At 37.1% G+C, this 13,045-nt stretch overlaps 1 protein-coding gene across 1 annotated transcript in view; it reads left to right on the top strand.

Moving 5' to 3' along the window:
• The window catches only part of LOC103190167 (interaptin), a 183,819-nt gene extending 171,091 nt beyond the window's left edge, over positions 1 to 12,728 (top strand). The window contains exons 36-37 of the mRNA XM_042331688.1: positions 6,333 to 6,435; positions 11,654 to 12,728. Of these exons, the coding sequence (XP_042187622.1) occupies positions 6,333 to 6,435; positions 11,654 to 12,118 (568 nt within the window). The 3' untranslated portion in view covers positions 12,119 to 12,728. The remainder of the gene's footprint in view (positions 1 to 6,332; positions 6,436 to 11,653) is intronic.
• Positions 12,729 to 13,045: the final 317 nt, after the last annotated feature.

The following is a 13,045-nucleotide window of genomic DNA, read 5'->3' as shown; positions in this document are numbered from 1 at the left end:
GACATTTGGGATGTTTTGACATTGTAAGCCCTTATTTGAAATGGAAATTTCAAAGAAAAGTAAGGCATTTACCATGGATGACCTGACTAATTATAGAATGTTACAGCATATAAACAGGCTATTTGGTCCTTGGTTTGCATGAGTGTTTCACTCCACATGTGCCATTATTTGTGCATTTGTGTTATTGACTCATTACTGGTCCACCAAACCAATGGAAGTAATCTACCTCTTCACACCATGTCATAATATTCCTCCTCCCTCTAAATTTAGCCCAGAAAATTCAGATTGTGTGTCAGCCTGGCTCAGGGGTAGCACTCTCGCCTCTGAGTCAGAAGGTTGTGGGTTCAAGTCCCACAACAGGACTTGGAATCACATAGTCCAAGCTGACACTCCAATACAGTGCTGGAGGTGTGTTGCATTGTCAGAAGTGCTATCCTTCGGATGAGACTTTAAAATGAAGTCCCGTCTGCCTATTCAGGTGGACGTTAAAGATCCCATGGCTCTATTCAAAGAGGGAAGGTGGGTGGGTTTCTGGTGTTCTGGCCAATAGTCCCCCAAAGAAAATTGATCACTCACTCCATGGCTGTTTGTGGGACATTGTTGTGCACAATTGGCCTCCATGTATCGCCCACAAAATACACAGACAGTCCATATCTCAATATATCCTGTGAAGAGCTTTAATAAATAATAATCGTTGCATTTGACACAGCGCTTTTCACGTCTTTGAGACGTCTCAAAGCACTTCACAGAATATACTGTAAAGTGAATTGACTGTATACACAGTCGTGGATTGAATGACCAAATTTATTTTTTTCTTGAGGGATTATTATCAGGCGTGTGGAATAAGGAAACTTGCCGAACGTTTCGCCCTACTGGGAATCGAACCCAGGTGCCTCGCTTGCGAGGCAAGTGCTCTAACCCCTGAGCTACAGGACTCCATGTTACTCCACGCTTTGAGATGTCTCGACAACCTGATAAGGCACTATATCAAATGCAGGAATTAATATTATTATTTAGATGAATTGACTGCTCTTCTCATTGATGTGAGGTTGTGGTGACAAAATTAGCTGCTGCTTATGCCTACATAACAATCACCATTATTCATTATTCTCCTTTTATGAAGCATTCTGAGACCTCCTTTTACATGAAAGGCACTTTATAAATGTAAGTTATTTTCACATGGTTTACACATGGTGCACAATAGACCTCATGCTAAGCGTTCCAAAAATATTTGCAATTATGAACCGCTTGATAGCTATAAACCCTGCAATCTTGTGTTCTTAGACTTTTGTTTTCAAACTTCCTGTTGATTTTAAAGTTTTGTAAACCAATTTTTTTAAAAAACTGCTGCAGGGGAAAAAAAATCTGTAGCTGCAACACATGCTGCCTGATCCTGTATATTTTCACGACCTTAGCCATTTGTCTTTATTACTCCTTTTTTCCTACTTCTTTTGGACTCACCGTCTCTATGTATTTTAGAGCTGAAAATCTTTGCTCAGCTTAAATCTCACTACTGGTTAGCAGGAAAATGTGTTGTTTTTTTAACTTGATTTTACAGGACATATAAATAATCTTTTAAAAAGCTGGCAGCATGTTAAAAACTTTAATTCATTCCCAGCTATCTATTATCCCATACAAAAAGAGTTATTACTTTAATGTCATTAAGTCCTCAGCTGGTTGACTTTTTTTATATAAAGAAAAACTTTTAAACAGGATTGTACAACGTTAGGAAGCATGGCTATCCAAAGAGATAATGCACATTTGTCTGTAAAGACATTGATGTCCTATTACCAGAGAAAAATTCTTTCAAGGAGCTGTTTCTAATACAAGTACACTTATTAAAAATGATAGGTCAAGACTGATCCTGGCAAAGTAAAACAGGATTTGGCCTAAGAGTTCTGGCAGGTATCCAGAAAAAATATTCTGGGCCCCTTTTTTATTTTTTTGGTATGCTAACAATTACTGTACGGTTTTTGTTTAGACACCAGTTCACTGGCCTTAGCAGCTTCCAATATGCAGAGGTATTACAATTTGCTGTACGCCAGCCAAACAAAAGCATGCTTTGAAAAGAACTGTTTTATTACATTATAATTTTTGAACTGTCTTGGTGCTGTGTTTTACTGGCTTGCAAAATGGAATATTTTATAATCATTCCAATTGATGCCAGTTAAACCATTACCATTTTAAAATATTACTTTGTACTAAGCGCCAATTACACCCTGAAAATGCAGCACAAATTAATTTTTCATGTAGTCCTGCTGTAATTTTGCAGCTAGATTTAATCTTTTACAAGTTTATTTCAATATTAAAAAAAGTCTGCCATTTTGATTTTGTGATATCGAGTCTAATTAAATGTTACTAAAGCTGAGAACATGGGAACATATGAAATGAGAAAAAACCCTCTGTACACCAAGCTCATTCTTTGGAAAGAAAAAAGGCACCTTTGCCTTATGTTGGACTATTCCATTTTTTAAAATTAAATGAGGAAGGCGACTAACTACAAATAAATCTTCTAAGCACATAAAAGCTCTGAAATTTCTTCTCATCACCAATGTCATCTTGCAACACTCCAGGTTATCAGTGAAATATGATTACCTGCATTATTTTCCTCCTAAACAATTGCACTCTATAGATGACATCCCCATGAGTCCAGTGATGGGGAATCATTTTCACAGAGTATTTGATCATCTATCAGTGCTTATCCTTATAACTTTCAATCCTGATCTTAAACAAATATTTTTACAACTGATTTTTAAAGGAATTAATCAGCATAGCATTAACTGTTTTTGCTGGAATTCTTATCCATTTTTCTATGTATAAAAAAAATCTTCTAATCTCCAGAATTTTGTCCTCTCATTCTACCATCACAATCTCAGTTAAATAACCTATTTAAATTTTGAGAGACATGGATAATATAGATGTCAGGACTCAGATCATATGTCAATCTACTTTTCTGCTATGGAAACAAATTCTGTATTGTGATTCTCTTTTCGTAGCTTAAAACTTGAAATCCTAGGATAATTCCTTGTCCTGCTCTGAACTCTCTCCAATGCAATTCAATTGCGATAAATGTGAGGTATTGCATATAGAAAGTAAAAATAGGAGGTACGTGAACATCATGGATGGGAATGGAGCTTCCCAAGGGAGAAATTGGAAGAAACTTCAGGGTTTTAGTTGACTCATCGCTCACAATGTTGAAACATTGTGAGGCATTGATAAACGAGGCTCACAGCATGCTGGCCAACATTGTCAAATCAATTGAGTTTAGATCTCCAGAAGTCATGCTCATACTGTATAATGCTTTGGCCAGGCTTCACTTGGAGTCCTGCATGCAGCTCTGGCCAACCTGTCTTAGGGAGCTGCCAAGGGCTTAGAGGTAATACAAAGACGAGCAACAAGAATCGACACCAGTGTTAGAGGAATAAGCTATGAGGAATAATAGATAAACTAGGCCTCTTTGGCCCAGAAAAGAGATGTCTTGGATGAAAGAACCTTAAAAAGGTATTCAGTATATTCAATGGGATAATGAAAATAAACCCCGGGAAAATGGTTCCTGATGCACCATGAAAGCATATCACAGCTTCAGAGTTACAAAGGGCCATTTTAGGATAGGCACAGGGAAATACACTACAGTATAGCTTTACAGAGAATAATCAACAGGTGGAGGAGGCTGCCAGGAAGGATGATAGAGGTCAGACACTGGACTCGGTTAAGACGTAACTGGTACTGTAGCAAAATAGAGAGTTTAGAGTGTTGGTTGGAGGTGAAATTGGGGAATTATTCTGGGTGAGTTGCTGGGCTTTTTGCTACTAACTCTGTTGTCGGCCTCTCTGTTGCCAGTTGTCTTCTCTTTTTCTGTTACCCCACCCCACACACGCACACACACACACACACACACACACACAAAAGATGAATCAACAAAAAAACTATTTTAGCGGCGACCATTTAAGGGGGAAAAAACACTTCCAAAAACAGTCAAGGGAGCTCCAGGGGAAAGTGGGAATTGGTTTTCTAGCAGAATGAGATTGAATGGTCTGAAACTCTGCTGTGATACTCTGAAAAGTAAGCATCCCAAACTGCATAGAATACAATCAAATGTCCTGCTCATCACAATTTTTTTTGATGTCTCATGCACTGTCTACACAAAATCCCCCATTAATTTGGGGTCGGTCATTCTGTCCTGCCAGCTGATTTCCAACATGCTCACACGGCATGTACTAAAAGCCTCCAACCTCTGATTCTTTGCTTTCTCAGATCCAGATCTCAGTACCACACTGAAATGTCGACTGCACACGGTGGTATTTTACATAAATAGAATAGATTAAATATTCCAGACACCAAGAATTAAATAACAGATGTTGCGTAATTTTAAAAAAATCTATTTTGACAGAAGTATCATAACCTCAAACTTTGGAGGTTTAGCTGTGTACTTGTGAGAACCCTTTAATGATGTCCAAAGTTCTATATTATACACGTTCACACATTTCTATCAGTATGACCCACAGAGACGCCCAGGTATTAGGCAATATGACACCGTGGCAAATCTAGTAAATTGGCCCTGGTTTCACCCACATGTTCTATATAATTTGTTCAATAGCATGAACGATTTACATATCTTATTTTTGTGTTGTTAATTTTAACAGGTTTTAAAGATTTAAGTGTTTTGAAGAGTCCAGCTGGTGCTTTATTCTTTATTAAGCCCTGCATTTTCAACAGAGTATACTTTTGTACTGCACTGAATTATATTGCAATGATTGAATTATTCATTTTTCCACAACCCCAACAAGGCGAGGACTGAGACGAACAAATATTTCAGAAGGCATGAGGGTTCTGTGCTGCCAGGGCCTGAGGGAGGAGTGATGATGTCTGTATAGGGAAGAAGGTCAAGGTTGGAATGTGGGGATGGATGAATATTCTGGGCTCCTTCCTTGATCACTTTTGGCAATCAAGGAATATCTATGCAGAACTTTCCCCCAGGAGACAGAGTGGTTTATAATAAACTGGTGCAATTAACCATAATATTAAGATTAGGGAAGATGGAAATAAATGATCCAGGTAAGGTTTGTTTTCTAGAAGACATTCAGTTTGTATTTTTCCAAAATACAAAAATCTTACTCTTGTCCATATTGAGGTAAATGGCCCATTTATAGTGCAATTTTAGCACTACTACAAAAAAGGCATTGAATTGATGGTGAAAATGTCGGTCTAAATTCAGCTCACAGCTTGAGAGGTGGTTTCAGAAGAAAAGATTTTTACCACTGCTGAATAAACGCAAGCAGGGCAAATCAATTTGGAATCTCTGCTCTCTGCCTGTCACTCTTTTGCTCATAGTCCTATATATACTCTAAATTTAAAATAACATTTCAAATTGTATTTCCTATCTTGAAAAACAGCCTCTGGATCCATTTATTAAATCTTTTTGCAAGCGTTTGGGTCTAAGGCACTATTTGCAAACCCAAGAGAATGATTTATTCCATGTATAGAATGGGATATCCATTAAATCTACAGAATAAAAAGTTCACTAACGTTAGACAAATTAGACTCTTGTTCACATCACAAACCCAAATTAAACGCTTAAATTAACTTGCCACTTTTCAGGGTTTTTACAGGCATAGTTTGGTGCACACATACAGTACGTATAATAGTAATCTTTGCATTCGATTTAGCGCCTTATCACGTCATTGAGACATCTCAACAAGCTTCACAGAATATATTGTATATTTTGTGGGTGAAACTGCACAGCAGTATCCGACAAACAGTCGTGAATTGAGTGACCAGATACATTTTTGAAGGGATTATTACCCCGGAAAAGCAATCCGCCAATCAACAAAAAACAGTGTTCCTACTTACTGCTAGGTAAACGGAGCATGTGGAGTAAGGAAACTTGCCTAAGCTTTCACTCTGCCTGTGACTTGAACAGGATCCTCTCACTTGCAAGTTGAGTGCTCTAACCAATACTCCACAGGACTCCATCTCCTATCTTTTCAAGTTGGAAGAAATCTTGCATTGCTTCCAGCAGTAAAAAAACAGCAACCAGTTTTAGTCGGTCATCAAACAGTTAAGAACCATCCACAGAGAAAAGATAATCTCGTCCCTCCCCCTCAAAAAGGAGTAATGGTAATTAATAAGTTGGGGAATGATTTCCATAACCAGTATGAAACCTGATAGTCTGCAGGAGGTGCTTTTGCTGCCAGTGTTTGTCTATAAAGCTGGCAGTAAATCTGATCGCTCAAAACTATTCATTCCAGCATGAACAAATTTTAAGTCAACATAGTCCCCTAGTACTTTATTCACAGAAGACAATAAATTGTTTCTTTACCGTTTGCATTTAGGCATGAACAGGAGAGTCTCATAGCAGAAAAGCTTGCAACCATTGAAGACATGCACAACAGGTTGAAGACCAATGTTGAGTCAGTACAGCTCCTGAACCAACAGGTACAATTACAGAGAAATGTCCCTGGTAGATTGGAACTGTGAAATCAATGCTCAGATTCTATCCAAAGTTCTCCCAACTCTTTAAGAGCAAAGAGCCTGATCTTTCTGTGTTTGATAATTTTAGTGCCATTGTAGATTTATGTAATCAGGAGCAGAATGTCAGGAGATAGCACCAACCAATATACCGTCCATGTTGAATGTTACTGACTTCTGAGAAACTGGAGTTAAAATCTTCAAGGGAAAAGGGTACATTTATTATGGTATAGGTATTGGCTGAAAAGCATATTGAAAAATAAGTATTTAACTCCTGGTCAAACCTTGGTATAACAGAAGTGCAATGCATGAAAGGTTCAGGTCTACCAAGGAGACTGAGGTATCTCTCTTGTCTAAAATGCCCTATAAGGCCGTCATTCTTTAGTAATTCATTCCCACTGGCAATAAAGCAACTCCCAGAGGATATCTCTGGAATCGGTCAGTTTGCTGTTTATTCAACAACAACTTGCACTCATGTAGCACACTCCATGCAGGGTAGCGTCTCAGATCGCTTAACACTGGCGGAGCCTGACTCCGAGCCGGGGCCGCTGGATGTGAGTAGCAAATTTGGAAAAGCTGATTTTTGTTTGAGACCCTATATCCAAGGGCGGCAAACAAATTAAGATGTGCAGTACATAGCCGAATGTAAACCAGTGGATCACAGTTGACTGTAACTATCTTTAAAGTGACTGTAAATATGTTTGCATGAAAATAAGTTGTCCAATTGCAGTGCTCCGTGGAATACCTGGGAACCTTTGACACCTATCTGCCTGCTTCCAGTGGCTGGTCTACTGCTTGTTGTAAGCATGTAAGAGGAAGGTTTTCAGGCAGGACTTGGAAAAGGGGAGAGAGGGGGCAAGGCGGAGGAATTGAGGGAGAGTATTGCAGAGTTTTGTGGCATAGTGGCTGAAAGCGTGACCTCCGATGGTGGGACAGAGGGGGCAGTGGACGAGCAGGAGGCTGGTGCCAGTCAAACGGAGGCGCCAGGTGATGTAATGGGGAGTGAGGAGGTCGGAGAGGTCGGGAGGTGTCAGAGAGTGAAGGGTCAAGTGCATTAAGAAGGTAGTAATTGAAGCAATATTTTGTTGGTCGGCACCTACTACATGGACCTCAGTAACAACAAGCAGTAGACCAGCCACTGAAAGCAGGCAGACAGGTGTAAAGGTTCCCAGGTATTCCACGGAGCACTGCAATTGGACACTTATTTTCATGCAACATATTTACAGTCACTTTAAAGATAGTTACAGTCAACTGTGATCTATTGGTTTACATTTGCGTACTGCATATCTTAATTTGTTTGCCACCCTTGGGTATAGGATCTCAAACAAAAATCAGCTTTTCCAAATTTGCTACTTAAACACTTTCATTTCCACAGCTGTATTTGGGGCTTTCAATCTTTATCCCCAACCAATGGCTCATTAAGCGTTAAAAGCTCATTATCACAGGTGATTGTAATTGTCTGGTGCATTTGTATCAGCACTTACTCTACCATTATTTTTCACAACAGCAATAGGAACGCTGACACTGATCAAATTCCATTAGTGGTTCATTAAACAGTTGTTAGAAAGGGTTTCATTTCAGTCTTTTACATAAAAAGGAACGTCAGGTCTTAAATTTCAGTTTTAAAATATATTTAAGCTATCACATTAGTGACAGTGTTAGCCCGGTTCTCAAGTCACATTGCACACAGTAAAAATACCTCCATTGGGAACTGAAACATTAGCAATGGCTGGAAGTCATTGTTTGCTATCATGCAATCTCTGCAATGTTGGTTTTCTGAAAATTAAATTTGTTGAATACTATAATAGAAAAAACACAGAATTATAAGCATATTGATTCATTTAGTGACTGTTGATAAAACTTTGCAGCCCTGTTTTATATACAACTATAATATTGTTGTATAGGCCTGGATTGCTGATAAACAAAAGTGTTATAGTTCTCCAAAAGTTAAGACCCATAACAGAAAACAACTAATGTAGTCAGTCAAAAGGATATTCACCTTTTCATTCCTGTTCAAGTTTTGTATGAATCGTCAAATACCACTGGACTCAGTTCAGTAGTTGACAGACAAAAACATGGACAACATCTATTTTATTTCCCCACTACTATGAATTTTTGAAACATTTGAAAATGCTTAAAAAAAACTAAAGTGCAGCAAACCAAAATTCTGTTAGCTGTACTTTAATGTCAAAATGTTCTTTCATTCTGCCTAACAATGAGGTTGTTTTGATTCTGTCACAGACCCAACAATTTATATCTGGTCCATAATTTTTTTACTCTATATGGGAATGTCTGCATTTTGTCTAAAGGTAACAGAAGTGAAACTCCCAAGAGGATAAGGCATTCTATAAAAAGCTGTAGAAGGAAGTCATTAGGCTGTTGAGGGAGTAAGAAGTGAAGTAGGCGAGTTGTGAAACATTCATATTATAGGTCATCTCAGTAATTATCTGACACCTACAGATGGAGTCACTTCTTAATCAAAAGAATGAATCATTACAGATATTGATTCAGACTAAGATGTTTAAAATAATGAGTCCGTAACCTCAGTATAAATTTCAGAGGTAATTTCTGCAACTTTGCAGCCAAAGTTTCAGTTTAAGTAATAAATGAAATGTCTCATTTCATTTTACTTTAATGGAAAATTATGTCTGCGGTGACATCAGAAAAATTGCCACAGTTTAATTTGTGTCTAACTGAGAGAATTAGATTTACTAGGAAAAAATATTTAGGATGCCTATTGCTTTAGAATTCATCATTTAAAGTTAGTGTTTAAAATAGTTTGGGAAACTTGTAGATTTCTTTAATATTTTAAATGTAACCTTATCCTGGATATTGTTTGAGTCATTTCAGGCTTGCTGCTGTGTTTTTATTACTTTATAATATATTACTGTTTGCACAGGCAATTTATTGAAGGGAATCATCCATTTTAAAGAATTTTACGTGACTGCCATTAGTAGTTACATCTGTATCTAATTCACAACTCAAAACAAAAATCCGCATTGCAGTTCCTTGCTCCTATTCCCTGTATACAACACTGCTTTACTACCACTTTTGCCAGTTATAGTTGTCTAACATGTCTGCATGTTTAAAGTACAAACACATTTTGTAGTTAATTTTCAAATGTTGCAGTGTTTATTTTGCGTGAGTGAGTCAAGCTCATCTTTGCGAAAGACAGCAAGACAGACAGCAAAGCTAAAGGTTATTACTGGCGCATGCCTTAAGTCCCGTTCCCCTGTTGAAAATGAAGGCACAGTCAAGGCTTTTTCTCCATCATTTATTTGTTTGCAAACCAAATACGGGGGAAGAAATTATATTTGTTTTACACACGTTTAAACTGAATATATCAAAAATATTCTTTGATATTCAGTTTAAACTGATTCTGTTCATTGTATATTGTTGTCAGAAGTGGCCATATTTTTTTCATTGACATTTCTTCATAACTTTCTATAAAATGTTTTAATCAAATAATTCTGTTTTCCTGTTTCCATATTAACTTGTGTAATGAAATGGTTCACGTGTACACTCTTGTGATTGGTTTCTCCGTCTGATGGAAACCATCTCAGACCTTAGAAAATGTCAGTCCCTAGACACCATCTACTGGATTTCAAAACTTATTGCAGCATTTAAACAACAAATAATGATAGCATGCTTTTCCTTTTATTATATGTAGTATTCTGAGGAATTAACTGCACAAGGAAATAATCAGATAATGTACTATTCATTTGCAAAACCTAAGCTATTTATTATTAGAGATGAGCATGGATTCTTCTGTTATAACTCAACTCACCCTGTTCTCAAATATCAGATTGTTCACTAGTAAGAGTTACACAGCATTATAGAAAATATAGAGTATCAAATAGAGTACCCAATGTATATATTACATTTACATTATGCCTGTTTATACTGCTTGAAGTGAAGCAATATCGCTTGCAGCAGAGAGCATTGTGGAACAGGAAGCTAAGTGTATTATGTTATGCTTTTAGCTGCATTGGTGGTGACCACACCAATGTCAGCTGTTAGTTTTTAAAAATCTTTTTAAAGTGTAGGTCGTATCCAATTGACTTCCCAAGAACTTTCAGGAGATAAGTTTTAAGTAAAGACTGAATCGATTCACACTCACTGTGTGTACACTTGCAAAGTACACTTGTGAATTGATGCGGTACCAAAACCACCTTCTCAAGGTGGTCAGACCCATTCACTTTCAGAACTCACTGCTCATACTGAATTTATACTGCACTTTTCATAGCAAATCGCTGTGAAAATTTTGCAATTCTCTTCAACAATAAGCATAAACAAGACATTAATGCCCAAATCCCTGATTGTCCAGCACCTTGGGAAATTCTCTCAATGTGAAAGGCGCTATACAAATGTAATTTTCTATTGCACATAGAAATTCAGATAGAATGAGATGTGTGATTTAATAAATGTCTCCAAATTAATCTGACTTTATAACTGACAGCTTCAAACTTGAGACATTGTATCACAGTACTGATTGCAATATTTCATATCATATCCAAACGAAAAGGGTATGTGGTAGGTTTTAATGGAAAATAAGTTTACCATTTTTTTGTAATTAATGAAATAAATTGAAAGTTTTGTGAAATGGTCTTTTGTTCATTGTTCTTTTAATAGAATCTTAGAATTATACAGCACAGAAGGAGCCCATTCGGCCCATCAGGTCTGGGACAGCTCTTTTAAAAGATCTATCCAAATCAATCCCACTTCCCTGCTCTCTCCCCATAGCCCTGCAAACTTGTCCGCCCCAAATAATTATCTACTCTCTTAAAAGTTGTTACCGAATCGGCTTACACCACCCTTTCAGGCAACGCATTCCAGATCCAAACAGCTCGTTGTGTGAAAACATTTCTCTTCACCTCCCCTCTGCTTCTTTTAACAACTATTTTAAATCGGTGTCCTCGAGTTACTGACCCACCTGTCAGTGGAAATAGTTTCTCCTTGTTCACCCTATCGTATCCCCTCAGAATTTTGAAAACTTTTTAAAACTTTTTATACCGGTGCAGCGCAAATGTGTTGTTGTGCTTTTCTGCTGCTATTTCTCCACACAAGAATTGTTTTTAATTTTAAGGAATATATATTAAATTGGTTATCTTGACTGTAAATTCATACTGAAATAGAGTACCTGATTTTTAATGTTGTGTAATATTTTCTGTTTGACATGTAACAGTTAAATAGCCTGAACAAGGAACATTTACAACAAAGAAGACAGCTGGAAAAGGAGCAGGTCCAACGCCATCAACTTGAACAGCAGTTAGAAGCCTTTAGTAAGATAATTCTTTCTCTCAGAGCACAATTGGAAACTAAAGCAGAACTCCACGGGTTATCTGGGCAGAGAGCATCTTTATTTGAAGGGGCCATGGTTTCTGATGCAACAACCACTTTAAACTCCTACTTGGGGCTTGAACAAGGGTCATTCAGTGGTTCTCAAAGGGAGAGAGTGGAAGATTTAATTAGGAAGGATCTTGCAAAATCTGGGCTAACTGATTCAGTGGCACCAGATAAATCGTATTGGATCCAGCGTGTTGGAGAACTCTCTGCTCAGCTACAGGAAAGCACCGAATACTGGACAGACAAAATGAATGCATTAACCAAGGAAATTGAGCATGCTCATTTAACATCCTCCAAAAAATAATGGGTTGTAAATAAGCGAGTACATAAGACACAAATGATGATAAAGATCTCCTCCCTAAATGAGTGAAGTATTTCATATTCAGAATTAAATACAAGTTTTTAATGGGAACAAAGTAACATGAAAACCATTATTAATGTGAAATGTTTATGCAATATTAATTGCAGGTTTACAGCACAATTTGCACAAGATCTTGGGGAAAGTTACCGAAAATTAGTTAATCTCTGTGTAGAGATCACTGAATAAAGTGGGCATCAAAAGGAAGTGGGAAATATTAAATATTATTAATAATAAATATTAAATAATTCAACCTCAATTTCAACTCAAAGCAAGATGAGTTAAACAAACAAATTCTGATTCATCTTTTATTCCCTCCACCAAAAAAAAGGCATTTTTTTAATGAGGCAGGGGCAGGGATTGTTCGTGATAGTTATGTGTTGTTCGCGGTTGTAAATTGGTTGCCACCGCTGCTGTTAAATGACATAATAGTCATGACAGTAAGAAAAAGCAAGCCCTTGTTATATTTTTTAATATAAAAGAATCTACATAATTAAGCAATGAATATGGATGCAGGCTTGCCTTGATAGACTATTATAAAACAAATACTCTCTAAGGCTACAGAATTCTCAATTCCTTAAATTTTCATGTTTTTGAATTATATTTCTTTTGGAAAGAAAGCAAAACAAAACTTTGCTTTCAATAACAAAACTGTACTTACCCCTGCCTGTTTCATTTTTGTGAATGACATGATTTCTCGTGGATATTTTGTAACGAGGCTAGGAATTTAGAAAAGGAAGCTTAAGTATGGACAGTCATATCCTGGATCATTCCTTCAAAGTTAAAACAGAAGTTCAAATCCATGAATTGTTTATCTTTGCATCAGTTCTGCGAGAGAGTACATATGAAGTTTATTGCTTATATGGCACATCC

This window comes from Callorhinchus milii, unplaced genomic scaffold (genome assembly GCF_018977255.1).
Source record: "Callorhinchus milii isolate IMCB2004 unplaced genomic scaffold, IMCB_Cmil_1.0 Scaffold2, whole genome shotgun sequence".
NCBI classification, from domain to species: Eukaryota; Metazoa; Chordata; class Chondrichthyes; order Chimaeriformes; family Callorhinchidae; genus Callorhinchus; species Callorhinchus milii.
This window is presented reverse-complemented; position numbering and strand designations above follow the sequence as displayed.